The 27,426-nt window shown below is 42.2% G+C and overlaps 2 protein-coding genes across 2 annotated transcripts in view; one reads left to right on the top strand and one right to left on the bottom strand.

Annotated features, from left to right (window-relative positions):
- Positions 1 to 27,426, top strand: part of UTP11 (UTP11 small subunit processome component) — a 250,829-nt gene that overhangs the window by 194,131 nt on the left and 29,272 nt on the right. The window lies entirely within an intron of this gene.
- SF3A3 (splicing factor 3a subunit 3) lies at positions 406 to 27,426 on the bottom strand. Its single transcript, XM_055586336.1, has 17 exons — positions 27,197 to 27,426; positions 26,873 to 26,920; positions 25,268 to 25,320; positions 25,056 to 25,161; positions 22,015 to 22,087; positions 21,558 to 21,649; positions 20,443 to 20,525; positions 19,282 to 19,420; positions 18,062 to 18,130; positions 17,569 to 17,636; positions 17,304 to 17,411; positions 16,291 to 16,360; positions 13,619 to 13,783; positions 13,411 to 13,521; positions 12,214 to 12,304; positions 1,614 to 1,669; positions 406 to 701 (listed from the first exon to the last, which is right to left on the bottom strand). The coding sequence occupies exons 1-17, from the start codon at positions 27,290 to 27,292 to the stop codon at positions 624 to 626; spliced, it is 1,506 nt and encodes a 501-aa protein (XP_055442311.1). The 5' UTR covers positions 27,293 to 27,426; the 3' UTR covers positions 406 to 623.

Genomic DNA, 27,426 nt, shown 5'->3' with positions numbered 1-27,426 from the left:
GCCAGGCTGCTGACGCGTGAAGAGGGGCAGGGCTGCAGCCCCATTCCAAGCCCAAGTCCTCCCTTTATGCAAATTAAAAGGCAACCTTGGTGGCACGGCTTCGTCCTCAGCAGAGGTCCTGGCTCACCCTCCCAAACCTTCCCTAGTACAGTATATGCACAAACAGCTGACTCAACTAAGGGCAGGGCTTTCCTGGGGGTGATGCTCATTTGGAGAGGCGGAAGCAAACGGGGGTGGGGAACAAGGTCAGGTCAGAATCACCTAGCATAATATATGTAAAATAATAGGTGCTCATTAATTTAGTTGCTTCTCAAGTCTGTGAGAAAGAAGGAAGTGTTATGAACTAGAGGACTGAATTAGTTCATGATTCTCAGCTTCACAAGAAGACACATTCAGAACGAGGGCTGGTTTTATTTTCCAACGGAATCTTCTTTAATATAAAACAAAGATAAAACACATCTCAACGCTGCAATCTGCCAGCATGCCTTGTTTCTACAAGATGCATGCTAGTCCGTAAGATTAAGTAGCAAAGAGTCCTTAGGAGCATTTGATTGGGAGAAATAGAAAAAGCAGATCTTAGGGAAGCCTGGGCAAGGCCCACGGCTGAGACACATCCCCAAACACTAGAGCAGTCCTTGTCTTTTCAGATCCTCGTACGTCTTCTTATTCACAACATTCCCACTGGAGTCTTCATATTCTTCCTAAAAGGGAAGAAGGACTCCATTAAGTACAACTGCTGGGAGAAATATTTAGACCAGCCTCTGGGCACCTGAGCTCGCCCTGGCCTGATTCCATGCCATTCATCTAAAACAGCCTTTCTCATCTGGGGTTCTGCTCTACTGCCCACAGCATCCATTAGACATCTAGAAAGATACCAATTATGACCGATCCTTGGGGATATTGTGAAAAATTGAGAAAATTGTGTATTCAAACCACTTTCTGTGTTTAAGATGAGGAACTCCGGCTGAGAAAGGCTCACTTCAGACATGGTTTTCAAATGGGCCCCAAGAACTCTAGGTTTCTACCTAAGAGGACACTATAGGGGATAAAGGCCAAGAGAACTGAGCTTCTCCACATTCAGAGGAGTTCTGCTTTTTCTATTTATTGGAGTTCTATGTTACAGCTTGAAAAGGGCTTTGCTGCTAAAGGAACACTGAACACCACTGACCTAAGAGGAAGCAGCTACCATATCTCACATACACACCACTCCTCATCTCTGAAATCTGCTGTTAGGGATGACCATCCCAAGACCAACAAGACGCCTCCCCACCCCATGAGCAAGCTCATCAGATGCTCTCCTCAAAGGAGATCTATCATATGACACAGATTTTCAGCCTCTTAACTTATGAATCCCGAGGGCAGGACAAGACACAGGCTACTTCTGCTTGCCACTTCAAAATTTCAATGGGAGAATATAACCCGTCGTTAAGACACAGATTTGAAGTCTGACACATGTAATATCACAAATAAATTAGGCTTTTCAAGTCAAGAGCTGATTAGAGACATTGTCACCCTACACTTCCTGCTGCAGTGAACCAGGGCCGTCTCACTCCCTTCTGCTCCGTGAGGGACTCTGTGCTTGACGTTACGCCTGATGCTACGTAAGCACTCACCTCAGTGTCAGGCTGCCATCGTTCTGATGCCTTCTGCAGTTTCAGCTTGGCCCACACTGCCGGACAAGAAATGATCAGCAATCAGATTCCACTGAGTATCCATTGGGTACTGGGTGTTATAACATATCCCTCATTAGGATCCCTCTGAGTGCCTGTCCTAAAGACATCTGCCTGCCCCAAATGGGAATTTTGGTTCTGGACTGCCTGTGGACAAACCCCTTTCATAGCAAAATTTACCATAATGTTTGCTTTGTTGCAAAATAAAAAGTTGGATCATATATAACCAAACACCTCTTAGAATTGAGAACTGATACTCTCAAAGGAAATAGAAGCTGAAGTTGAATAGTTCTATGAAGACCTACAAGACCTTTTAGAACTAACACCCAAAAAAGATGTCCTTTTCATTATAGGGGACTGGAATGCAAAAGTAGGAAGTCAAGAAACACCTGGAGTAACAGGCAAATTTGGCCTTGGAATATGGAATGAAGCAGGGCAAAGGCTAATAGAGTTTTGCCAAGAGAACACACTGGTCATAGCAAACACCCTCTTCCAACAACACAAAAGAAGACTCTACACATGGACATCACCAGATGGTCAACACTGAAATCAGACTGATTATATTCTTTGCAGCCAAAGATGGAGAAGCTCTATGCAGTCAGGAAAAACAAGACCGGGAGCTGACTGTGGCTCAGATCATGAACTCCTTATTGCCAAATTCAGACTTAAATTGAAGAAAGTAGGGAAAACCACTGGACCATTCAGGTATGACCTAAATCAAATCCCTTATGATTATACAGTGGAAGTGAGAAATAGATTTAAGGGACTAGATTTGATAGATAGAGTGCCTGATGAACTATGGATGGAGGTTCATGACACTGTACAGGAGACAGGGAACAAGACCATCCCCATGGAAAAGAAATGCAAAAAAGCAAAATGGCTGTCTAGGGAGGCCTTACAAATAGCTTGAAAAGAAGAGAAGAGAAAAGCAAAGGAGAAAAGGAAAGATATAAGTATGTGAATGCAGAGTTCCAAAGAATAGCAAGAAGAGATAAGAAAGCCTTCCTCAGCGATCAATGCAAAGAAATAGAGGAAAACAACAGAATGGGAAGGACTAGAGATCTCTTCAAGAAAACTAGAGATACCAAGGGAACATTTCATGCAAAGATGGGCTCGATAAAGGACAGAAATGGTATGGACCTAACAGAAGCAGAAGATATTAAGAAGAGGTGGCAAGAATACACAGAAGAACTGTACAAAAAAGATCTTCACGACCCAGATAATCACGATGGTGTGATCACTCACCTAGAGCCAGATATCCTGGAATGTGAAGTCAAGTGGGCCTTAGAAAGCATCACTATGAACAAAGTTAGTGGAGGTGATGGAATTCCAGTTGAGCTCTTTCAAATCCTAAAAGATGATGCTGTGAAAGTGCTGCACTCAATATGCCAGCAAATTTGGAAACCTCAGCAGTGGCCACAGGACTGGAAAAGGTCAGTTTTCATTCCAATCCCAAAGAAAGGCAACGCCAAAGAATGTTCAAACTACCGCACAACTGCACTCATTTCACACATTAGTAAAGTAATGCTCAAAATTCTCCAAGCCAGGCTTCAGCAATATGTGAACCGCAAACTTCCAGATGTTCAAGCTGGTTTTAGACAAGCCAGAGGAACCAGAGATCAAATTGCCAACATCTGCTGGATCATGGAAAAAGCAAGAGAGTTCCAGAAAAACATCTATTTCTGCTTTATTGACTATGCCAAAGCCTTTGACTGTGTGGATCACAATAAACTGTGGAAAATTCTGAAAGAGATGGGCATACCAGACCACCTGATCTGCCTCTTGAGAAACCTATATGCAGGTCAGGAAGCAACAGTTAGAACTGGACATGGAACAACATACTGGTTACAAATAGGAAAAGGAGTACGTCAAGGCTGTATATTGTCACCCTGCTTATTTAACTTCTATGCAGAGTACGTCATGAGAAACGCTGGGCTGGAAGAAGCACAAGCTGGAATCAAGACTGCCGGGAGAAATAACAATAACCTCAGCAATGCAGATGAAACCACCCTTATGGCAGAAAGTGAAGAGGAACTAAAAAGCCTAGAGGAGAGTGAAAAAGTTGGCTTAAAGCTCAACATTCAGAAAACGAAGATTATGGCATCTGGTCCCATCACTTCATGGGAAATAGATGGGGAAACAGTGGAAACAGTGTCAGACTTTATTTTTTTGGGCTCCAAAATCACTCCAGATGGTGAATGCAGCCATGATATTAAAAGACGCTTACTCCTTAAAAAGAAAGTTATGACCAACCTAGATAGCATATTCGAAAGCAGAGACATTACTTTGCCAACAAAGGTCCGTCTTGCCAACAAAGGTCAAGGCTATGGTTTTTCCAGTGGTCATGTATGGATGTGAGAGTTGGACTATGAAGAAAGCTGAGCGCCGAAGAACTGATGCTTTTGAACTGCAGTGTTGGTGAAGACTCTTGAGAGTCCCTTGGACTGCAAGGAGATCCAACCAGTCCATCCTAAAGGAGATCAGTCCTGGGTGTTCATTGGAAGGACTGATGCTAAAGCTGAAACTCCAGTACTTTGGCCACCTCATGTGAAGAGTTGACTCAGTGCAAAAGACGCTGATGCTGGGAGAGATTGGGGGCAGGAGGAGAAGGGGACGACAGAGGATGAGATGGCTGGATAGCATCACCGACTCGATGGACATGAGTTTGAGTGAACTCCGGGAGTTGGTGATGGACAGGGAGGCCTGGCGTGCTGCAGTTCATGGCGTCGCAGAGAGTCGGACACAACTGAGTGACTGAACTGAACTGACTCCCAAAGGAAAAGTTAGTATGGTACAAAATATAGGAATTATTGGAAAAAGTGACCTTACTGTTTTAAAGTTCATAATAGAAGAGAAAGAGAATGCTATGCTTAGTCACTCAGTCATGTCTGACTCTGAGATCCCATGGACTGTAGCTCACCAGACTCCTCTATTCATGGGGATTTTCCAGGCAAGAATAATGGGGTGGGTTGCCATGCCCTCCTCCAGGGAAATCTTTCCAACCCAGGGATCAAACCCAGGTCTCTCGCATTGCAGGTGGATTCTTTAGCATCTGAGCTACCAGGGAAACTACTTGAGTGGGTAGCCTATCCTTTCTCCTGGGGAATCTTCCCAACCCACGAATCGAACCAGGGTTTCCTGCATTACAGGCGTATTCTTTACCAGTTGAGGTATCAGGGAAGGCCCAAGAGAACACTAGACATTGTCAAATACATCTACTTGAGGTCTGATGCATGTATTTCAAAAAATTCAGAGGAAAAAAAAAACACAGTGAAATATCATGGCCAAAGAGTTTGAAAGATAAGATGGCTCAATAAACACTGAAGACATTAGGAGAATAATTCTGACAGTTCAATTCTAATGAGCACGAAAAGGGAAAGACATCTACAGACACTACCGTAGCTCCAGAGGAAGGGATCAGACATGTGCAAAGACAGGACAGATACAAGACTAGGGAAAGAACAACTTAAACTTGTAAGAATGGTGTCTGGAAGGCGTACCCTTAGAACAAAGGGCTATGTGCAGCAGATGGGACAGGTCGCTGCTATGAAGGTAAGATGACAGTGAAAAGGAACAACTACTTGATTCTTTTAAGCTTTCATATTTCTCATCACGTAGAACAATCTCTAAACATGACAAGATTAGAAGAAATATCCTATAGAGAAAGCTGAAGTCTAAGATGGGTGAAGAAATATTAATAGTAGATGAGACAATATATAAGTGCTGAAATCTTTTTAAATTAGCTGAAATCTTTTTAAAAACATATTCATTTGGCATGGGGTCTTAGTTGTGCCACACGGGGTCTCCGACCTTCACTACGGCGTGAGGGATCTTTAGTTGCAGCATGTGGGATCTAGTTCCCTGACCAGGGATTGAACCTGAGCCCCCTGCATTGGGAGCACGGATTCTAAGCCACTGGATCACCAAGGAAGTCCCTGAATTTCCTATTTTTGATGGAATAACCAATACGATAAAAGCTATAGACACAGGATATCATGGTTTTAGAAGTGATTGCTCTCACAGGCAATGTCCCGAGAATCCATGAAAATGTATCTCTCATGATACTGTCATAAACAAAATGATGATATCTGAACCTGATGCTATTAGTTTATTAGGGTTAGTAGACTTATACCTAGTGAATTTTGGTCAATTGTGACCAACCACCTAAATGAGAAATATCTTGTGAGAAGTTCCATAGGGCTCTTTCTTAGCTGTCTTTTGTTCAACTTATGATTTGTAAGTCTGGAACAATGGAATGATTAAAATAATGAATTCATACATCAAATCCTTCATTTAAGTTGAAAAAATAAAAAACTACTGTAACTTAAATAACAGTACTGAATCCCTCATGCTAAAAATGCCAAAGAAAAACTTCAACAGAATGATGTAAAACAAAGACAAGGAAAGCCAGTCTGAGAGCTGTGCCAGCGGCTTGCTCCCTGCCCACTCCCACTAGGGCACACGTCTTTCCAGGTGCTCTGGAAGGAGCAATCCTGGTCTAACAAGGAGCTACTTTTGCTGCCAGTTACTGAAGCGACAGCTAACTGCACAACAGATGGAACCTGACCCAGCTGCACCTTCCTACCATCCTTCCCTGATATTAGAAATTGGGACACTGAGAGATTGAACTGCATGAAGGCAGGCTCTGAACACTGAAAAAGGTCATACAGGGCAAGGGCTGGAGTTGCTTTCGCTGTGAGCTAAGGCTTGAAAAGAAGACACAAGAAAGCGGAGAAGGCATACACACAGATGGAAGCACAGCTGGAAAAGCACCTTCTTCCTCAGGATGGAAGGACACGGAGTTAGGTTTTCAGGGGCTTTCTTCCTCATAGCCCCAAATCCTTAAGATGTCTAGTTTAGATGCTTTAAAAAAAAAACCCGAAATCCAAAAACGACACACGAAATCCAGGTTTAATAAAAAATAATTATTCTACCAATGTGAAATGAAGAAAAATTGCACATACTCTACAGAATAATAGAATTAACTTCCATTTAATAATGAATTGATTATACCTATAGCTGATTCATGTTCATGTGTGGCAGAAACCAATACAATTATTGGATAAAGCAATTATCCTTCAATTAAAAATAAATTTAATTAAAAAAATAATTAACAGATGCCTATTAGTACTGAGATACCTGAGATGAAAGTCTGTCAGGATCCTGCGGGAGTCAAGACGTCTGTAACTACCTATCTGTTACTGAAAAGTCTGAAAGGAAGCCCGAGAGTTAACCTCAGATACTTAAAAAGGAGGAATAGTCTCTGGGGAAAGAAAGGGGAAGGGAGGTGATGAAAAGAGAAAGCGATACTGAGATAGAAGTGAAACTATAAATGCTACACAAATGACCTGTAAGAGTCAAGGTAGGTCATGAAGGGTGAAAACGATACACTGTATCAAAGATGTGGCAATAATAATATGAGAGAAACTGATAAACCTAGACATCTGAACAAGGAGATAAATACTGAAAACAATATGGATAACATTTTGAATCATGAACCTGCCAATAATATTCTGGAAAAAATTTTTTTCTTTTCTAAAAGTTTGTATCACTAAAGAGAAAATTTATAAAGTTTCTTTATGAAATGTCCTTATTGATCAACTCAAAAACATCTACAGGGGTAATTTAAAATAAGGCAGTACAGGATTATGGGAAGAGAAAAGACTGTGGTAGAACAGACATGTGACTGACCCCTGGCTTTCTTTTCTTATGGTACATGACCTTTAAAGACTTACCTCATTTTTCCTCTTCTGAAAGTGTGGGTGATCTTCTACCTCACTGATTGCTCTGAAGATTAAATGAGTGTAAAAATCTCCCATTTGCCTCGCATATACCAAGCATCTGGTATATGGTAGCTAGCAACAGGAAGATTAAATTTCAAATGAAAGATAAAGGTGACTTCGGATCTCACACCTTAGACTCTGTAGAGGAGCCCACAAGCGAAGCTGACGATGATGGCAGCTTATGCTTTCTCACTGATACATTCTACATTGTGGTCAGGCATGCTGTAGCACTTTACCTATATTATTTCACTTAATATATATATTATCTCATTTGAGACAACTCTCTGATGTAGATATACTATTAACTCCCACATTTGATAGATAAAGGAAACCAAGGCACTAAAAGACATAACTTGCCCTGTGTCCCCTAGCCAGGAAGTAAGTGGCGGAGCTACGATCTGGACCCTATATCCTCCAGAGTCTGCACTGTTAGGAATGTGGTTTTGAACCAACTGTACCCTTGAAGAAGACCAGATGAAAACATAAAGAACTTAAGGGAATCCATCAACAAAGTCCTTGGGTAAAAACAACATGACAAGACATAATGGGGGTGAAAGCTACTGTGTATAAAATGAGTAAGCTACAAGGACACAACACGGGCAATTGAGCCAATATTTTAAGTAACTATAAATGGAGTATAATCTTAAAAATTTTTAGTCACTACATTGTATGCATGAAAATTATATAATATTTTAAGTCAACTACAATTTTTTAAAAGAGAAAAAAAGGAGATAATGGGATTCTGAAAGCAGAAAAACCACTTTTTGTAAACAAGGTGATAAGAATATTGATATAAGATTAAACAGTCTACTGAATCATTATGAGTAAGATGTATAGAATTTACTGTTTCAGATCATCAATATAATCACCTCCTATAAATAACTCAACAGAATGACACATATTAATGACAGATAACAGAAATTAGTAGTAGAAATAAACTGTTAGATGAAACATTAAAGTTAGAAATGTTAGAAAAATACCTGTATTGGGGAGGGAGGAGGGAGGAGGGTTCAGGATGGGGAACACATGTATTCCTGTGGTGGATTCATTTTGATATTTGGCAAAACTAATACAATTATGTAAAGTTTAAAAATAAAATAAAATTAAAAAAAAAAGAAAAAAGAAAAATACCTGTATGAAAGGAATAGATTCAAATTTACTATATAATCTTTGTGAGAAATCTAACAAGAAAATGAGAAATCTAACAAGAAAACAAGGAGTTAAATACTAGATCAATTAATACACTGAGTGTAAAGAGCTCATCTGTATACAAGGATGAATATTGACAACTAGGGTAAAAAAAAGAGCCCACATTTGCTGCCAATATTTGATAACTGGGGAAATGGTCTATTACAGTAGAACAAACAAGCTATCAGATAACAGGAATTTCAAAAACCAAATGGGAGTGATCAATAAGGTTACAATGTAATACTGAGTTTATGTGGCTCAAATAACACAAAACTGGCAGAAATGCAAGACACGAAGTTTAATTACAACTGGAATCAACATGTCCATACCAGAATTCAAAACAAAGAGACATTAAGTATGAAAACTACTGAATAGGAGGAAATATTTATAAATGATATGACTGATAAAGGGTTACTATTCAAAATACGTAAACAACTCATACATACAGCTTAATAGAAAAAAAACAAAAAAACAACCTGGTTAAAAAATGGGCAGACAATCTGAACAGGAATTTTTCCAAAGAAGACATACAGATGGCTAACAGGCACATGAAATCACCAGGCTCAGTATCACCAACTGTCAGAGAAATGCAAATCAAAACCACAAAGAGGCGTCACCTCACACCTGTCAGGATAGCTGTCATCAAAAACACCACAGATAACAAATACTGATGAGAATGTAGAAAAGTGATTCCCTTACACTGTTAGTGGGAGTGTAAACTGGTGTGGCCACTATGGAGGATAGTATGGAGGTTCCTCAAAAAACTAAAAACAGAACTACCATATGATCCAGCAATTCCACTCCTGGGTATATAACAAAAGAAAACAAAAACACTAATTTGAACAGATACATGTACTCCCAACATTCATAGTAGCATTCTTTACAATCGTCAAGACAGGGAAGCAACCTTAATGTCCATCAACAAATGAATAAAGGAGATGTAATGTGTGTGTGTTAGTTGCTCAGTCGTGTGCAACTCTTTGTGACCCTATGGACTGTAGCTGCCAGGCTTCTCTGTCCATGGGATTCTCCAGGCAAGAATACTGGAGTGGGTTGCCATTACCTTCTCCAAGGGATCTTCCTGACCCAGACATTGAAGCCAGGTCTCCTGCATTGCAGGCAGATTCTTTACCATCTGTGCTACCAAGGAAGCCCAAAAGAAGATGTGGTATATACAGATAGATAGATATACATGCACACACACACACAATGGAATACTACTCAGCCATAAAAAAGAATGAAATTGTGCTATATGCAACAACATGATGGACCCGGAGGGCATTATGCTTAGTGAAATAAGTGAGGCAGAAAAAGACAAATACTATGTATTATCCCTTATATGTGGAACCTAAAAAATAAAACCAACAAATGAATATAACAAAACAGAAACAGATTCACAGATACAGAGAACTTGTGGTTACCAGTGGGAAAGGTCAGGGTGGGGGTGATGGAAGTGGCAAGATAAGGACAGGGGATTAAGAGGTACAAACTGCAATGTATAAAACAAATAAGCTACAAGGATATGTGTTACAGTACAAGGAATATTGCCAATATTTTATAAGTTTTTTTTTTTCCCCTGCGTGACTTGGAGGATCTTAGTTCCCAGACCAGAGGCCAAATCTGGGCCCTCTTGCAGTGAAAGCAGGGGGCCCCAGCCACTGGACTGCTAGGGAATTTCCTAGTATTTTATAACTTTAAATGGAGCACAATCTATAAAATTTTGAATCACTGTTATACATCTGAAACTAATACAATATCAACGTATCTCCAAAAAAAGTAAGTTTTTGAACAAAGTAACAAGATCAAAGAAAGTATTAATAGGAAAAAGGAAATAGTAAAATGCAGAATAAAAATATTGAGTTTTCTACTTTGTCATACTAAATCAAGGAATCATATGGGCTATAACTAGAGAGTCTTCTCAGAGTAGTCCCTTTCTATGAGAAAGTGATCTCCATCTAAAGTTTCAAATAACAGAAGAGAATGTAGCATGTAATCAGATTGACTTTACTACATAAGTATGGTTTTGAATCCTAAATCTGACAAATGTCTGAAAGCAACGCAAAAAGCACATCTTTTATTTATGAATGTAAAAACAAAACTTCTAAACAGAATTCTAACAGGATAAATAACTACATTAAAAAAAAACTACTACTCAGAATGAAATAATTCAGAAATGCTGTTTTATCCGAGCCTGATCAAAAGTAGTAAAAATGTTGTCACCTTTCTTTTGTGGAATGTGATAATAAAATCATAAGCCAACCTTAAAATGAGTGAGGCTGCATCACATGGTCTTTAAAAACAGCATTCAGGCAAGGAAGACTTATTGCCTGCTTCTATTTAACATTTAAGATTTAGGGGTAATGCTTAGGAAAAATAAATACATGAAATAAAATTAATTAAAACATGTTTTTGCAGTTGAACCTGATTGTAAGCCTAAAATAATGTAAGGTATTACATTACATTACAATTTCAATGTATCAAGTAATAAATCAACTCAGGCAATTTGCAGCAGGACATATTTAAGAAAATACGACCCCTCCCGCCCCACCCAATCATTATCTACTTATTAGCTATATGTAGCTAGAAAACAAATCTAAAAATGTGAGAGCATTCAAAATGCAGTATTATGATTCTATGAAATTTCATTACTATTTTAATTTCCTCCAAACAGAGTGAAGGGCAAAAATGAGAAGAGGCTAACTGGATAATCTGATATATTTTAATTCTGATCAGAGGAACTGTATGATCCTGACTTGTAAATGCATAAAGAGACCAAACAGCAAAAAGGAGTCCCCAAAGTTTACCACACTCGAGAAACTCAATGGAAGAGTCCCTGGAACTCATGGGTTAAGTCAGGGATTGGGGAACTCTTTAGAAGGTCACTTCTACTTGGCTTTACCATGGAGGATTTGAACCCCAGAGGTGGAAGCCAAATCAGTTAGCTGACCAGGCAGCAGAGTAGTGTGATATGCTAAGAGGCAGTGCCTGAAACTTAGCAAAGTGGAGTGGTAAAATTCTTTTCCTAACACTCTAATCCACTGACAGTGAAAACATGACCAAAAAAAGAAATAAAACTGTGAGGAAGATGGAAAAATCTATCATGGCCAGGTAGCCAGGAAGCCTGAGGTTCCTGGGAGCTTCAACAACACATTCCTGGACACACGTTGAGCTTGGCTTTTTCTCTGAGAGGTATTTTGCTGACATGTTGCTGTGTATCTGCCCTGTCACCTCAGAATAAGCTTACCAAGATCACTTCTATTTCTTCCTTTGTATCTGCATTTCTTAACACAGTAAAATCAATTCAGAAAATACACATACACTCATTCACTCAAATCTTGCATACGCAGGAGTTCACAGACCCCAGTTAAAAGCAGTTTCATACTCAGCACAGAGCTCTTCTCAAGGGGGAAAAAAATCAGTACTCCTGGCTAATCCATCCCTTGAAAAAGCAATAAATATAGGACTGTAGTAGTCTGTATGTACCCACAACCTGCTGCCCTTAGGCCTGGACACACGACAATACTGGGCAGTGAATGTAGCTCTGGCCTCGGGAACAATAAATAATTACTTACAGGAGACCGCGTCTTCAATCTGTGTCACATTAGCAAAGTGGGCAGTATTTGGGATGCCCAAACACCTCATGCCGTGAGCATGGCGCCATTCCTGGGAGAAGAGAAGCAAGAGGACAGCGTGAAATAGACTGGACATACAGCACTAACCCCATCCTACGCAAAACCTTCCCTAATCCTTTGCAAAAGGCCCCACCTAAAGGCAGCGTTCCCTTTGAGGTGCCTGTCTGTAGACAGCTGGCTATGACTGAAAGAGGCAGTTACTTGAAAGCAGCACTGTATGTTTGCCTCCCTGGGCAGGTTTATAAAACCTAGATCCACACAAAATCTGTGTCAAGACCACAACTCTAACTCATCACTTACCTCCTATGCACCCCCCCACCACCAGCATGTGTAAGCATTACTGATGGCAAGTCAGTGTCCTCTTTAGAAGTAAAGGAGAAGACTGTTCATCAGGTACAAGCAAGGACACGAAAGAGACCAGGGAGGGATGCTGATGCAATGAGAGTATGGCTCAGGGGTGGCAGATGGCATGGGCCCTGGATGCCAATTCCAATTCACTGGAGGTGGTACTGAGAAAGATTTAGAGACTACTGGAGTTTGGCAGAAAAGACCCCAGAATCAGTAATATGCACATCTGAGGAAGAGAAAGAGGAATTCACATACATTCTCCATTCTTGGCTACATCTAGCATGTCTTCTATTCTGTAAAATTTCCCTCCAAGTACTGAGAACTGAAGGCAGAAACAAAACAAGGGTGAATTCACTTACTGGAGTACCACCCAGTTAATGCCTTCTCTCAAGAATAGCTTGATAAATGTCATCCTCTTTTTTTTTTTCAAGAGGCAAAGGCCCATTTAAGACCCAAAGAAGGAGGTGGTCAGCCCTTTCTTTGGTACTAAGTACTAGCAAGAGGAAAGAGAAATGACCAAGGAGTCAGAAAGGCAGAGAGAAAGAGCAAGCAAGAGAAAATGGAAACAAGGTTCAAATAGTGAAATGCCTCCAGAAACTGTCTCAGGGGCTACCCAAGGCTGGCACTGCTGCCAGAAGCCAAATGCCCCACGCTGGACTCTATGTCCACTCCTTCTCTGATTCTCTTTCGCTCTGGACGCTAGGGATCCTCTCAGGCTGCTCCTATCCTCTTCTCTAAAAGACTCATGTTTCAAGCTTCCACATCCAGGAGAAGCGCCGAATTTCTTACAGCAAAGTGCCTCTGGAAGGCCTTAGGACCTCGGTAGGTATAGTTTCCACAAATCTCACAGTTATAGTTGATATTTAGGCCATGAAGCTTATACAACCAGTAAGGAATGGGCTAAAAGAAATCAGACAAAAAAAAACCAGTATTAGACCAGTGTCTGTATCTGCTGCCAAAATGAGAGAAGGGGGAAAGGTGGCAGCGGGGGACTTACTTTGCCATCCCAGCCCAGGGGCAGGTTTTTGGGGTTGTAAATGATCTCATTCTCTTCATCTTCACTTTCACTCTCACTGATCTGCTCTTCCTCTTCCTCTTCCCGCTCTTCTCCAGTTCTTGCCTGCTTGCGTTGCACATTCTCATGAGTGAGATGTCGCTGCTCCTATGTCAGGGCCATGAATGAAAAGGGAGGTGAGAGAAGAGTGCAGAACAAGAAGGGAAATTTCTTATTTTCCTATAACCCTTGTTGATCCTTCACTTTTAAGGATCAAGTTTTCTTTCTTGCAGAACAAAAGGAAAGTCTTGCTTTCAAATAGAATTCCTCTTCAGCAGACCTTTCCTGATCTTAAAGGAAAAATGCAAAGAAAAAAAAAAAGGAAAAAGTTAAACCTAGCATTTGCCGAGGTCACTCATCTGAGGCCACAGACCATCGCAGAACAATAGAAGTCTTTTCTCTTCTGTCCCTAAACCGTTCCCTGAACCAGTCTTCCTTTCTCTTTCCCACTGTTACCACCCTCACCAAGGTGACAACGTTCTAACTTGCCCCGAGTCTGTCCTCACTCCAGTCTAGCTTCCATGTTATCCCCAGATTTATCTGCTGGAGAAAACCAATCTCGTGGCACACTTTGCTTAAAAAAACTTTAATTTGCTTTCTGCTACTTAAAGGACAAGGTCCAACCTCCCAACATACAATAACTTTCCAAATTTTTCTCTGACTACACCATCCCTCACCAGACATACCCAAGGACAATGGTTTGTTTTCTCATTATTTCCTTTCACAGTAATTTTACCTTCATGCTTGCTGTTTCCTCTACCTGGATCATCTTAATCTCCCTCTTTCTACTTAGAACACCCAATCTCAAAGTATTACAATAAACATCACATTATATGGCAGTTATCTGTAGCCCTCAGTCACAAACTGGGCTTTTCAAGGGTAAGAGGCTATGTCACATTCACGACTGTACTCAAAGATTTAGCATAATATCTGGAAACCAACAGGTGTCAGTAAATGGTGAAGTAATGGTAAAAATAATACCAATTCATAACAAGATCAACTTTTGGAACTCATTTTGGCTGGAACTCCAAGGAGAATAGTGCCACCTCCTGGCAGGGAAAGCAAAATGCTCTCAAAGGTAGGAGAAGTTGTGGGCACACCTTATGTCAGGGGCACAGATGAGCGTCGCATTCGGCTTCAAAAGACGGGCAACTCAGTCTGCTGCCCACACTCAGTCCAGTTCAGTCACTCAGTCGTGCCCAACTCTTTGCGACCCTATGAACTGCAGCACGCCACACCCCCCTGTCCATCACCAACTCCCGGAGTCCACCCAAACCCAAGTCCATCAAGTCGATGATGCCATCCAGCCATCTCATCCTCTGTTGTCCCCTTCTCCTCCTGCCCCCAATCCCTTCCAGCATCAGGGTCTTTTCAAATGAGTCAGCTCTTCGCATCAAGTGGCCAAAGTATTGGAGTTTCAGCTTCAGCATCAATCCTTCCAATGAACACCCAGGACTGACCTCCTTTAGGATGGACTGGCTGGACCTCCTTGCAGTCCAAGGGCCCACGCTAGCACAGTCCTAGTTCAATGTGGAGAGTATAAGTATCCCACGTATCCAATGTCTGGCTAATCCCTTTTATCCAAAGGAGTTGTAACAGCGGGATCCAACAATGACTCTAGTTTTATGAGTTATTAATGCATGGTCATCAAACAAGGGCAAGAGACAAAGACATGCGGACCAGCTATCTGCACCAGAGCTACCCACTCACTCAAAGCACCGTGTGAGCATCTATAAAGGAAAAGGCTCTGAGAGCAGGTGAAAACTACACAAAGCAGACACTCAGAAAGGCTGGTCCTCTCTGCAGGACTCCCAGAGACACTGATCATCTTCCACCTTCTCCTCCCTGAAAGAGAATCATTTTCTCCTGCTCCTCCCCCCACTTTCTCTAAGATAAGCATCTTGGTCGGGTAGGCCTTTTTGTACCTGTAACCCCCTTCAGCTTCTTCTTGAAAGAATACTCAAGGAGCAGCTCACAGCCAGTTCTGTACCACTAACCTCCAAACCTAACAAGCTCTGCACAACCCTGTGAACATGTAAGTTACACCTTTTCAGAGTAAGTCATTCATGAAGAGCTGCTGTTGTGGGCACACCTTATGTCGGGGGCAAAGATTAGCCTCAGTCATCTTCAGGGACTGGCAACTCAGACGGCTGCCCACAATTGCACAGTCCTAGTTCCCTGTGGAGAGTGTAAGTATCCCATGTATCCAATGTCTGGCTATCCTCCTTTTATCCAAAGCAGGTGTAAAAGAGGGAGCCAACAGATGACTCTAGTCATATCTTATTTGCCTTTTGAGTGTTTGCTTCCTGGGTCACCCCTGGCTATATTCTGGAGCTCAGGGAAGGAATCTGGATTCTACACTGAGTGGGGGTGGTGGAGGGGAGGGAGTCTACTCTCCCACCTAGCCTCAGGGCATTGGGCAAACTTAGGAACGTCACCTAACAACAGAACAGGACCTCAGCGAAGGGCTAAGTACCCTGGGAGAGCACAATTTTCTGCTGAAGTAGTTTGATAGATACTTTTTTTTCTTGTAATCCTAAAAAATATCCTACAAGTTCATAGCTCTCTTACTTCCACAACTTGGAGCATTTACAGCCCTCAGCAGAGTCACTTACCCCAAGAATCTCTACATATTCGTATATCTGGGCTTCAAGGAAAGCAATGTCTTTGTTCCTCTCAGTGTCTCTGGAAATAAGAAACAAACTGTATCACTCAAGGGTTCTTTCACCCAATGCCATGTTCTCTATATCTGGGAATATTTATTCCATAAGTGCATTTAAAATTACAAGCATAAGAGAAATACCACGTTGTGAAAGCAAATGTTCTGTTCAGCTCAGGACTTGCTGATATTTATTTTTTTATTTAAAAAATATTTTTGGCCATGCTATATGGCTTGCAGGATCTTAATTTCCCAAGCAAGGATCAAACCCAAGCCTAGTGGAAGTGAGGAGTCTAAACCACTGGACCGCCAGGCAATTCCCCTGAGATCATTTCTTAGAATGCATAGAAGCTTCCTCTTTGACCTCATTCTAGAGAGTGAAAGGCATATCCAGGTATTTAAGTTCCTATCAATTTCCTATACAAAGGAAATGTGGTACAGAAGGGCAAGCTCTGGAACAGGCAGACTTGGGCCCAAATCCTGACCTTGCTACTTAGTAACTGTGAGATAACAGGTATAACTTTTCTAAGTCCTTATCTGTCAAAGATGAGGATAACAAATACTTTTCAAGGTTGTTTTGAGAGTTAGCAAAACCACATATAAAAAAAATACCCTGTACAAGCATGTGGCTTAGGTACAGATTCAACTGTTATTAGCAAAAATGCACTTGGATGAACATTTTTGAACCAACTTATGCTCTATAACCTACAGAAGTAACAAAAGATATCTGGGGCACAGTTTCAACTTTGGAGACGTCACCCACTCTCAGACACCTGAGTACACTGTCCTTGGTTTATAATAACAATGAGAGAACTGTCTGCCATTAGCAGAGAAAAAGAGCAGACTGGAGCTTGATGGATAACTAGCGGTAATAAAATGGGCTTTAAAATTTGTGATGTGGTACGAACTCTGCACGGGAATAAAAAGCTTAAAATGTAAGCAGAGGTGCCCCTCTCCCCCCGCACTCACCGCTTGGTGCCCTTTGTCTTGGGATTTTTGGCAAACAGGGAGGTGTCAAGTGACTCGAGGGACTTTCCTTTGGTGCTGAATAGCCTCTGGGCTCGCTCTTCTAGGGTCCTAAGGAGACACAGGGACAAAGGATTTCAGGATTACTTTCCCATCTAGGCTTGCTTCTCTTTGCAGTGTGGAGAGAAAGAATGGAACTGAAGCCACTTAGAAGATTGTGAAACTCAAAGTAAACGAGACACTTCTGACAGAAAAATCAGTCTCTTACCCGCCACACTTCAGGCCTAAAGCTAGGAGTGCAGATTTCAATCTGTCCAGACCCAGGGAGGCCAACTCCTATATGAAAGAAACAAGTTACAATTTTATATAAATAGACTTGGAGAAACAACAAATGCTCAAACTTAGGTTTGCAGGCTGGTGTGTGGGTGTTCCTAAAACAGTGGCAAGACCACACATTCCATAGCCAGTCTCCTAGCAGGATGCTCCAACTCTCCAAAGGACCGACTCTGTGGTTAAGTTCATACGTAACCATACTGGCTGTGTTCCACTACTTCCACTATAGCTTAAAATGGTTAATTTTTAGTTAACAGTGTTCAAAGAAACTGGATAAGCTTTTTTTTTCTTTTCATCTTTCTACATTCTTCGCAGATGCTTATCTCGAGGATTGGTGTCTTACCGTAATAAGTCTATAGCGTTAGGAGATCAAGTGACCCCTCTGAGGCGTGAACAGGCAAGACCAGCACAGGCTAAAGAAAACATACCTCCCAGGAGGAGAATGCAGAGAGGTCAAGATGGGCTCCAGCATGGGTCAGGGCACTGCTTGTCTCTTTCTGGAAAAACAATACGATGTTTATTAAGACCCAGGATTAGAACAAAGGCAAGGGAGTCATCTAAATCACAGGCGTACCTTGGAGACATTATAGGTTCGGTTCCAGACCACTGCAGTAGAACAATTAACACAGTGAAGCGAGTCCTACGATTCTTCCTGGTTTCCCAGTGCATACAAAAGTTATGTTTACACTATACTGTAGTCTATCACGGAGAAGGCAATGGCACCCCACTCCAGTACTCTTGCCTGGAAAATCCCATGGACGGAGGAGCCTGGTAGGCTGCAGTCCATGGGGTCGCCAAGAGTCTGATATGACTAAGCGACTTCACTTTCACACACTGGAGAAGGAAATGGCAACCCACTCCAGAGTTCTTGCCTGGAGAATCCCAGGGATGGGGGAGCCTGGTGGGCTGCCATCTATGGGGTCGCACAGAGTCCGACACAAATGAAGTGACTTAGCAGTAGCAGCAGCAAGACAACGCACATGTCTTAGTTAAAAAACTTTATTGCGAAAAAATGCTAACCACCATCTGAGTCTTGGTAGTAATAAAAATCAAAGACCACCATAACAAAACAAAAAGTGGCAATAATAGACTTGCCTAATGCAGGGAGTTGCTGCATTTGTTAAAAAAATAAATGCACCATCTGAGAAGTGCAAGAAAGCAAAGTGCTGTAAGACGAGGTGTGCGTGTACCAGGCGCTGGGTAGCCCCTTATAAACATGTATGAATGAGAATCAAATGCCTATAAGAGCAGAGCAAAGAGAAAAAAAAAAAAAAAAAAACACCAACTAAAACTAGATGGTCCAATTCTCCCAGAGATTTCAGAAAAAATTCATGTTTGTTCCCAGGAATGAAAATATAAAATAACGATTTCTAGCACATAATTATATCAGTCTTTGGTCAGTAGGAACCACAGAGCAGTAATGATAAGGTTGGTGAAAATGCTGGGCCCAGCCAATGGCAAGTGAGCCCTGACAAATCTCTTTCCAAAGTACACAGAGAAAACTCAGCATACTTGGCAGAGAACACCTCCTGGCTACAACTGATCCCAAGGGACCAGCACCCGAAGGCCTAAAGCAGAGGCTCAAAATTAAAGTAAAATAGTTTACTTCCCTGGAATGTCCTCCACCCAAACCCCCACTGAAGCTCACCGGCCATCCAGGAAAAGTACCATTTTCCCACTTCTTCTCAAACTCATTCTGAATTTTCCCAAAAAGTTCATTCTGATCTTGGAGAGGCTTCACTCTATCTGTGTAATCCTGAAGGTATTCAAGCAACATCTCCAGATATCTACAGAGGAATAAGTAATATAGAGACAGCAAGGTTTCTATTTCTGATATACTGTTATGCCCTATAAGATATACTTATAACTCCAGTGATACTAGTCTTTTAAAGGAATAAAAATGAGCTTACAATTGGCTTTCTTCTAATATGTCATCTTGATTTTGACCTTTCCTATCTTCTTTCATCCTCAAGATACAATTCCAAATACTACAGTCTTAACTCACAAATAAGAAAGATTTCAGGTAAAAAGAAAATCAGAAAATAGAGGAAGGCAGATTACTAACTAGGGGCACAACAACACAAACAAAGCGTAACATCTATACATCAGACCCAGGCACCTCTGAGAAAGTTTAATTTTTTCCCCACTCTGCTCAACTCCAAAGACAGAGGCACCAGGATGGGAGACTTCCTTCTACAATGAGACAAAATTAAGAACAGTATGGACCTAAGATCACAGATGTGCCCACAGACACATTTTCTTCCAGAGCCAAAGTATTATGATTTTATTTTTTAACTACTCTTTTATTTTTTTGGTTGCACTGGGTCTTCACTGCTGCAAGGGCTTCTCTAGCTACAGCAAGCAGGGCTACTGTTCGCTGCAGTAAACAGGCTTCTCATTGTGGTGGCTTCTCTTGTTGCAAAGCGTAAGCTCTAAGCACATATGCTTCAGCAGGTGCAGCACGCAGACTCAACAGCTGTGGTGTGCGGGCTCCAGGGCGCCCAGACTCACTAGCTGCGGCACCTGGGCTCTGGAGGGGGGCTCGATACTTATGGTACAGGGGCTGCTCCATGGCATGTGGAATCTTCCAGGACCAAGGATCAAACCTGTGTCCCCTGCATTGGCAAGAGGATTCTTATCCACTCTACAACCAAGGAAGTCCCAAAGTATTATGATTTTAAAAACGTTATCTTGGAAGTCATTCATGTATGCCTTTCATGAAACAAAACTCAAAACTGCCCTCAAATCTTCTTGTTAAAATAATCTTCTAGTCACATTCAGTAGAGGCCTGGAAGCTAATAATGCCTACCTCTTGTACTCGGCATTCTTCCTTTCTTTAGGAATGTCAAACAACTGGTCAAAGATGGACAGGTAAGTGATATAATCCAGCTTCTGAAAAGAGAAAAGAAATGACAAGAGATTCAGTTAGCTGTTTGCACCAAGTTACAACATAATTTCCAATAAATGAGATCAAAATTGAGCCTAACAACATAATCTCCAATAAATGAGATCAAAATTGAGCCTAACAAAGTTAACAAAGCCCAACTCACTTTAGCCTTTTTTTTCTCCTACCATTTAATTCCTACATTAACTGGGTGTTAATTCCACTGGACTGAGTAGAATATGAGACACATAATTAGCCTGGAAAAATACAGATCAAGTCAATAAACCATAGGCTAAAAGAAACATCTGTTCAACATTACTACATACCAGGCACTTGTTTAAAGACTGACATCCACTACCTCTTAAATAAGGAATATGTCGTTTTTTTTCCCTCATTCAATCACTTATTGATGTCCTGGAAGGTGTCGTTTTTTTTCCCTCATTCAATCACTTATTGAATATCTTTGGACCAAGTGCACGGATACACATGAAAACAAGACAGATGCAGCAGGATTGGACTCATGGAGCTTATATAGCTGAGACAACTTTTGGGACATGTCCTTACAATTCCAAGAGGAATTTCATCACATACTTCCTTGCAACTTTCCTGAGGCTGTCACATTAAATCTCATCTCTTATGGTAAGTTATTTTTAGGTATCTTTTTAAAGATATTCAATAGTCATTCCTGGAAGAGATTATGTTTTTGTATCTTTATGTACCTACTACTATATGTACCTAACACAGATGCTGCATGTGTATTTGGGAGTTGTAAAAATTTATTTTTACAAAAGCAAAATAGGCTTGTTGTAATAATAAAACAAAATTTACTAGTAAGTAAAACAGACTTATTCATTCACTGTAGAAACCTGATCTTCACTTTGAAAATGGTTTCCTTCCAAGAAAGCACATCACCATTTTAATATTTACGTTAATAGTTCCAGAACAGAAGGAAGACACTCTGTTTCATGTCTAGTAGCCCCGGCCCAGTGTCCTGACTCACCCTGAGAATCAGAGCCACCCTCTCCTATTCTGGGTCTCACCTCAGAGGCCTTCAGGTTAATGTATTTGAGGTAACAGTCATGAAGATCCAGGTAACGACCATATCCTTCTTCATCTGTGAACTCCACCAAATCTGAAGCAATCAGAGGTATTAGTGATTCAGGTACTAAAGACCACTTTCTTGGACATGGCCTTTCAAGTGGACTGCACAGCTTCATAATGCAGCCCTTTACCCAAATACCCTCTCTGTGCTCACAGAGTGAAACAGGACTCAGCCAATGCATTTAAGTTGGATGAGCACAAAATGAACATTGTGCCCAATGCCAGTTTAGGATGACAATCTAGTCCAAACTTTAGTCTAACAAAGAGAATATCAGTAGGAGAACCCCGCTATACATTTCTGTAGGGCCATTTTCCAGGGATCTGAGGGCAAATCTGAGCTTTGTTATTTACCTGTACTTCTGTTGGTGTTGGAGAGAAGCAGTAAACCCTACTTACTTTGTGCTTCTTCACTTGGATTCTCTCGCGCCTTTAGGAGTTCCTCAAATTCCACTGACATTGGAACACAGATCTGATGGGAAAAAAGAGAAAAGCTCAGGTGGATTTTTCAACATAAAAGTTGCAATATCACAGAATGGGCTATATAGAAAGTTGGATTTCTAGTGCTTTACTTGGCTTGGATTTTTCATTAGGAGTTTACTTCTGTTTTCCAATACCTTGCTTTTTCCTTTGCTTTCTGTCATTGCTTAACTAAAATTTGCTAAAATAACATTCACAGAAGTTCAAATAACATAAAAAGACACAACGAAAAAAAAAAATCAAGGTCCCCCCTTTAATAATTCTCCTGCAAGGGAGTTCTCTGGTGCTCCAGTGTTTAAGATTCTGCACTTACAATGCATGGGGCATGAGTTCGATCCCTGATCAGGGAACTAAGATCCCACATGTCTTAAAGAGCACTCCCACCCCCTGGGCACCAACCTGGCTCCACCAAAAAAAATTGTACTGCAAATAGATAACCAGTGTCTACAGATTATTTAAAAAATGTTTTAATGTCAGCCATTCTCAAACTTTGCTGCACATTAGAATCACCTGCTGTTGCTGCTAAGTCACTTCAGTCGTGTCCGACTCTGTGCGACCCCATAGATGGCAGCCCACCAGGCTCTCCCGTCCCTGGCATTCTCCAGGCAAGAATACTGGAGTGGGTTGCCATTTCCTTCTCCAACGAATGAAAGTGAAGTTGCTCAGTTGTGTCCAACTCGTAGGACTGCAGCCTACCAGGCTCCTCCGTCCATGGGATTTTTTAGGCCAAGAGTACTGGAGTGGCTTGCTACTGCCTTCTCCTGAGAGAGAGTGCCAAAAGCCCTGACATACTTGATACCAATTAAATGAGAAGTGGGGGGCGGTATCAGCACTTTTTAAAGACCCTCAGATTCAAATGCACAGCAAGATTTGGAAACCATTCCTCTGTGAGTTTATATATATGTATTTGTGCAACCATAATACAGGCAAATGACAAGATTATTACTTTGCTTCTCACATAACTGGATTTATTTTTTTCCCCCTTAGTACATCCTGGAATAAATTTAACCATTTATTCTGCATCACTTTTCTACCAGAGCTGGGATAAGGTTACACACCAAAATGGTACTCACGTCTTCTCTCTTGGTTAGCAAAAGACTGAATACTCTACCTGCCAAAGGGAGTGAGGAGACATTTATGTACCTCCACTAAGTAGCCTCTCCTGCCTAGTATTTTCAGTCTCTTATTTTTCTACCCATTCCTTTACATATAGACACCTTCCTATCTTCCTCCCGCTTCTCCTCTCCTTTTTCCTGCCAGTCTTTCAAATGCATGTTAAAACACTACACACTACAGTTTCCCCATTATTTACGAGTACTTCCTGTGACCGGATTTCCCAGATTTCCACTCCCACCACTTCTACTGAGCGGCAATCCTGGCAGTTACCAATCAGGAACAGCAGATACCAGTCACTTCCTTTCTGAAGCTCATTTGCTGAGCTCCCATAAGACATGACCTGGAGCTGCCAACTGACCTGTGCTGGAGGCTTCCCAGGCCCCCTTTCCGTGAGGTGCCTTACTGTGAGTGCCCCAAGGCACGCAGAAGCTGCCAGTCTCCCTTCACACTCTCTCTCCCTCCCAGAACTCTAAGATTCACGGCTTCAACCATCAAGTCTATGTGCTAATTCTCAAGCCCCAATCACTAACTTCAACTCTCATAGGACACTTCTACCTAGGTATATCATCACCTGAAAATCTACATACATAAAAATCCACTTCCAGTGCAAATGGGTTCTTTCTTCCTTATTTCTATCAAGGTAAAAAACAACTTTTCAGTTACAGAGTCATAAACGCTCAGTGCAATTACTGACCCATCTCTCCACTTCTACAGCCATGCCTCACTTCCCCTTTCCCCTGGAATTCCTTTGGTCAGTTGTGCAAGATGTTTAATGAGTTCTCAACAACTGAGATGTAATCCCTGCTCCTTATAATTTTACAGTACAGTGGGGCAGACATTCATTGTCAGAGAACATGACAAGATCATAAAGGAAGGAAGGATTAACTGGGATTAACTAGGAGTGAGAAAGACTAGGAAGCAATTTTCATGAAAGAGTTGGTCTCTGGGCTGAATCACGAAGGGGTAATGATCAATGGACGTGAGTAAAGCTTCTCTGTGTTAGTCGGTTCCTCCAGGCAGCAGATTTCAAGATAGGAACACAAGTGGTTTACTGGCCAGTGGGGTGGCAGGGGCAGGAGGAGACGGATTACCCATGAAAGATAAAAAGGAAAGGACTTCCCTGGTGGTCCAGTGGTTAAGACTCTATGCTTCCAATGCAGGGGACACAGTTCTGATTCTTATTCGGGGAACTAAGATCCCATGAACTATGAAGTGTGGCCACCCAAAAAAAAAAAAAGTAGAGAGCGAGCAGGATGGAAGGATGGAGCAGGGAGAGCCTAGACCATGATGCAAAATCTCACTGGAAGTCTCACACTGGGCAGAAATAACCAGGCTGTGACACCCCCACCCCCCCTACTGTGTTCAGTCACTGGTTAGGGGCTGCCCAAGAGTATGTGTGCTCTGTCGCTTCAGTCGTGTCCGACTCTTTACGACCCCATGGACTGTAGCCCGCCAAGCTCCTCTGTCCATGGGATTTCCCAGGCAAGAATACTGGAGTGGGTTCACATGTCCTCCTCCAGGGAATCTTCCTGACCCAAGGATTGAACCTGCAGCTCCTGCAGTGCAGGCAGAGTCTTTACCACTGAGCCACCAGGGAATCAGCAGGCAGCTTCTTTACCATGAGAGCCACCTGGGAAGCCCAGGAAGAGAATGGCTTTAGCTTAAAGCTGAGGGAAATTCTGAAAGAACTTGAAGTTGCAGGATGTCACCTAACTACGCTGCTTATAGCTAACTGGTAAGTTCCTTTTTGAAAGGACATCTGAATGGCAATCTCCATTTTCCTAACACATGTCCTTTGTATACTCTTTGGACAGGTCTGGAGAAAAAGCTTTGCAAGGTCATACCTCATTTGGGTGCTTCCGGTGGAATTCTTTTATTTGTTTGAGTCTATTATAGAATTCAGCAAACTCATTGGGTCCTGAAATGGCATTGAGCTCCTCTTTTCGTAACCTGCAATTTCAGAAAAAAATCCAGAAAACATGGAGCACAAAGTCAGTCCTTTAACCATGGCCCCTCAAAAGCAGTAATTGCTGGACTGAATGAGACTGTCACTTACCCATCCTTGTCGTCATACAAATCCCTCAGATTCCCACTGACTTCCATATACCTCTGAAAGGCAAACACAAATCCATCAGAATGAAGCAATCCGTCCGTACAACTGAGACCCAAGCAACCAACAAGGGCTCTCTAGTCAAATCTCAGGAAAACTTCAAGAGATGTGGTGTTAAAAGTTCTTATGCTTCCTTAACAGACAACACTGGCTCCTAGCTTATTTTTAAAACAGGTCACTCTGAAGATTATCTAAGAAATGTGTTTTGAGGGGTGGCAGAGTTCCCATATTTAACTTTCCCTAGAAGAGTCATGGGCTTCCCTGATGGGTCAGTGGTAAAGAATCTGCTTGCCACTGCACAAGACGTGGGTTGGATCCCTGGGTCGGGAGAAGGAAAAGGTAATCCACTCTAGCATTCTTGACTGGGAAATCCCATGGACAGAGGAGCCTGATAAGCTACAGTCCATTGGGTTGCAAGAGTCGGACACGACTTAACACCTAAACAACAATAGAAGTATTGTAAAAGAGAGCCATGTAAGAGTCACCCTTTGGAAAACAGCAGTTCCCATCAAACACTCTCAAAGATAAAAGGGTAGTCCAAATTGACTTTCACTATTTCAAAAGGCTTGGCTAAAGAATGCTCAGGATAAGTAAAACACTACACAGCTTCCTCTGGATTCAAATTTAGAATGGCACAAGTACATAGCCCATTCTCCAAAACTTTTGGGACCAGATGTGCTTCAGAATTTGGAATTTTTAAGTTCAGGAAGGTACTACATGAAATAAAATATCCCTAGTGGGATCTGGAAAACACATTAATTAGTTCTTCAGTGAAAGTTACGTTATTTATTAAATGGGATGCTGCTGCTAAGTCGCTTCAGTCGTGTCCGACTCTGTGCGACCCCATAGACGGCAGCCCACCAGGCTCCCCCGTCCCTGGGATTCTCCAGGCAAGAACACTGGAGTGGGTTGCCATTTCCTTCTCCAATGTATGAAAGGGAAAAGTGAAAGTGAAGTCGCTCAGTCGTGTTCGACTCTTCGTGACCCCATGGTCTGCAGCCTACCAGGCTCCTCCATCCATGGGATTTTCCAGGCAAGAGTACTGGAGTGGGGTGCCATAAAGACCATAAAAAACCTCTCATCTGATCAGATCAAGTCAGATTTTTGCCACCAAATAATTTCCAAAACAAATTAAAAAATCTTTTGTTTTCAGAGTACTTTGGATTTGGGAATCTAGATAAGGGATTAGGGGCTTGTAATATTTATCTACCCTAAATCAGAAACTCTGATTAGGGTCTTTTATTCTATTCTGGGGGAGGAGGAGAGTACATTCTAAGCCCGAGGCATTGACACCTCATAACTACTCTTCGCACATCCATGGGACACAGGATGCTATAAAGGAGATCTTCTCTAGTAATTAAAAATGAGTAAGAGTTCTCCATTCGGAGAAGAGAGTAAGGGTGGTTAAGCATCCTTAGGTTTGGCAGCGCGCGTACATTCGGCAGGCATACAAACCCCTCGAGTGGCCAATCGGCTACCTTTGTCTCCGCACCCCCTCCCTCCTCCTCCAGTCCATCGTGCCCAAAGAGAAGCGGACAGCGGGACACTCACATCTTGCATGGCCCGTGTGCGGTGGTCAGAATTGATCTGGTCCCGGAGCTGAAGAAAGGCAAACGGTGACATATACGCTGTTAGTCGGAATTCTGGAGTTGGGAAGGCCGCCCGAGGGCGGAGCTTACCCGCTCGGGTCTTAGCGGCCCAAGCAGAGGCCTCTGGGCGCTAGGCCCCAGGGAAAGGTTACCTAGGCCTGAGCTCGGGGAGGGAATCCCCTCGAAGGGCTCGGGGCGGGGCGGGTCTGAGGGCTGAAAAAAGCTCTGAGGTTAAAGCCGGGCAGGGGGCCCGGCCTTACGGTAGCCCTTGCCCAGGCCCACTCACCGTGGACTTCTTAGTGAGCATCTCTTTGGCCATGACATCCATAAGCCGTTCCTTCTCCTCATGATAGCGCCGCTGCTGCTCCAGAATCGTTTCCATCTTCCCCCCTCCTCCTCCCCCGCCGCCGCAGTCACTGCCGCCCCAACTCAAGCCAGACCACCAACACGACCGGAAACAACCCCTGCCGCCTTGCGAGCCCGCGCCCGCAAGTTACGAGTCCGGCGGCACCAAAA

The sequence above is a fragment of the Bubalus kerabau genome, chromosome 6 (genome assembly GCF_029407905.1).
Source record: "Bubalus kerabau isolate K-KA32 ecotype Philippines breed swamp buffalo chromosome 6, PCC_UOA_SB_1v2, whole genome shotgun sequence".
In the NCBI taxonomy this organism is placed as follows: domain Eukaryota; kingdom Metazoa; phylum Chordata; class Mammalia; order Artiodactyla; family Bovidae; genus Bubalus; species Bubalus kerabau.
This window is presented reverse-complemented; position numbering and strand designations above follow the sequence as displayed.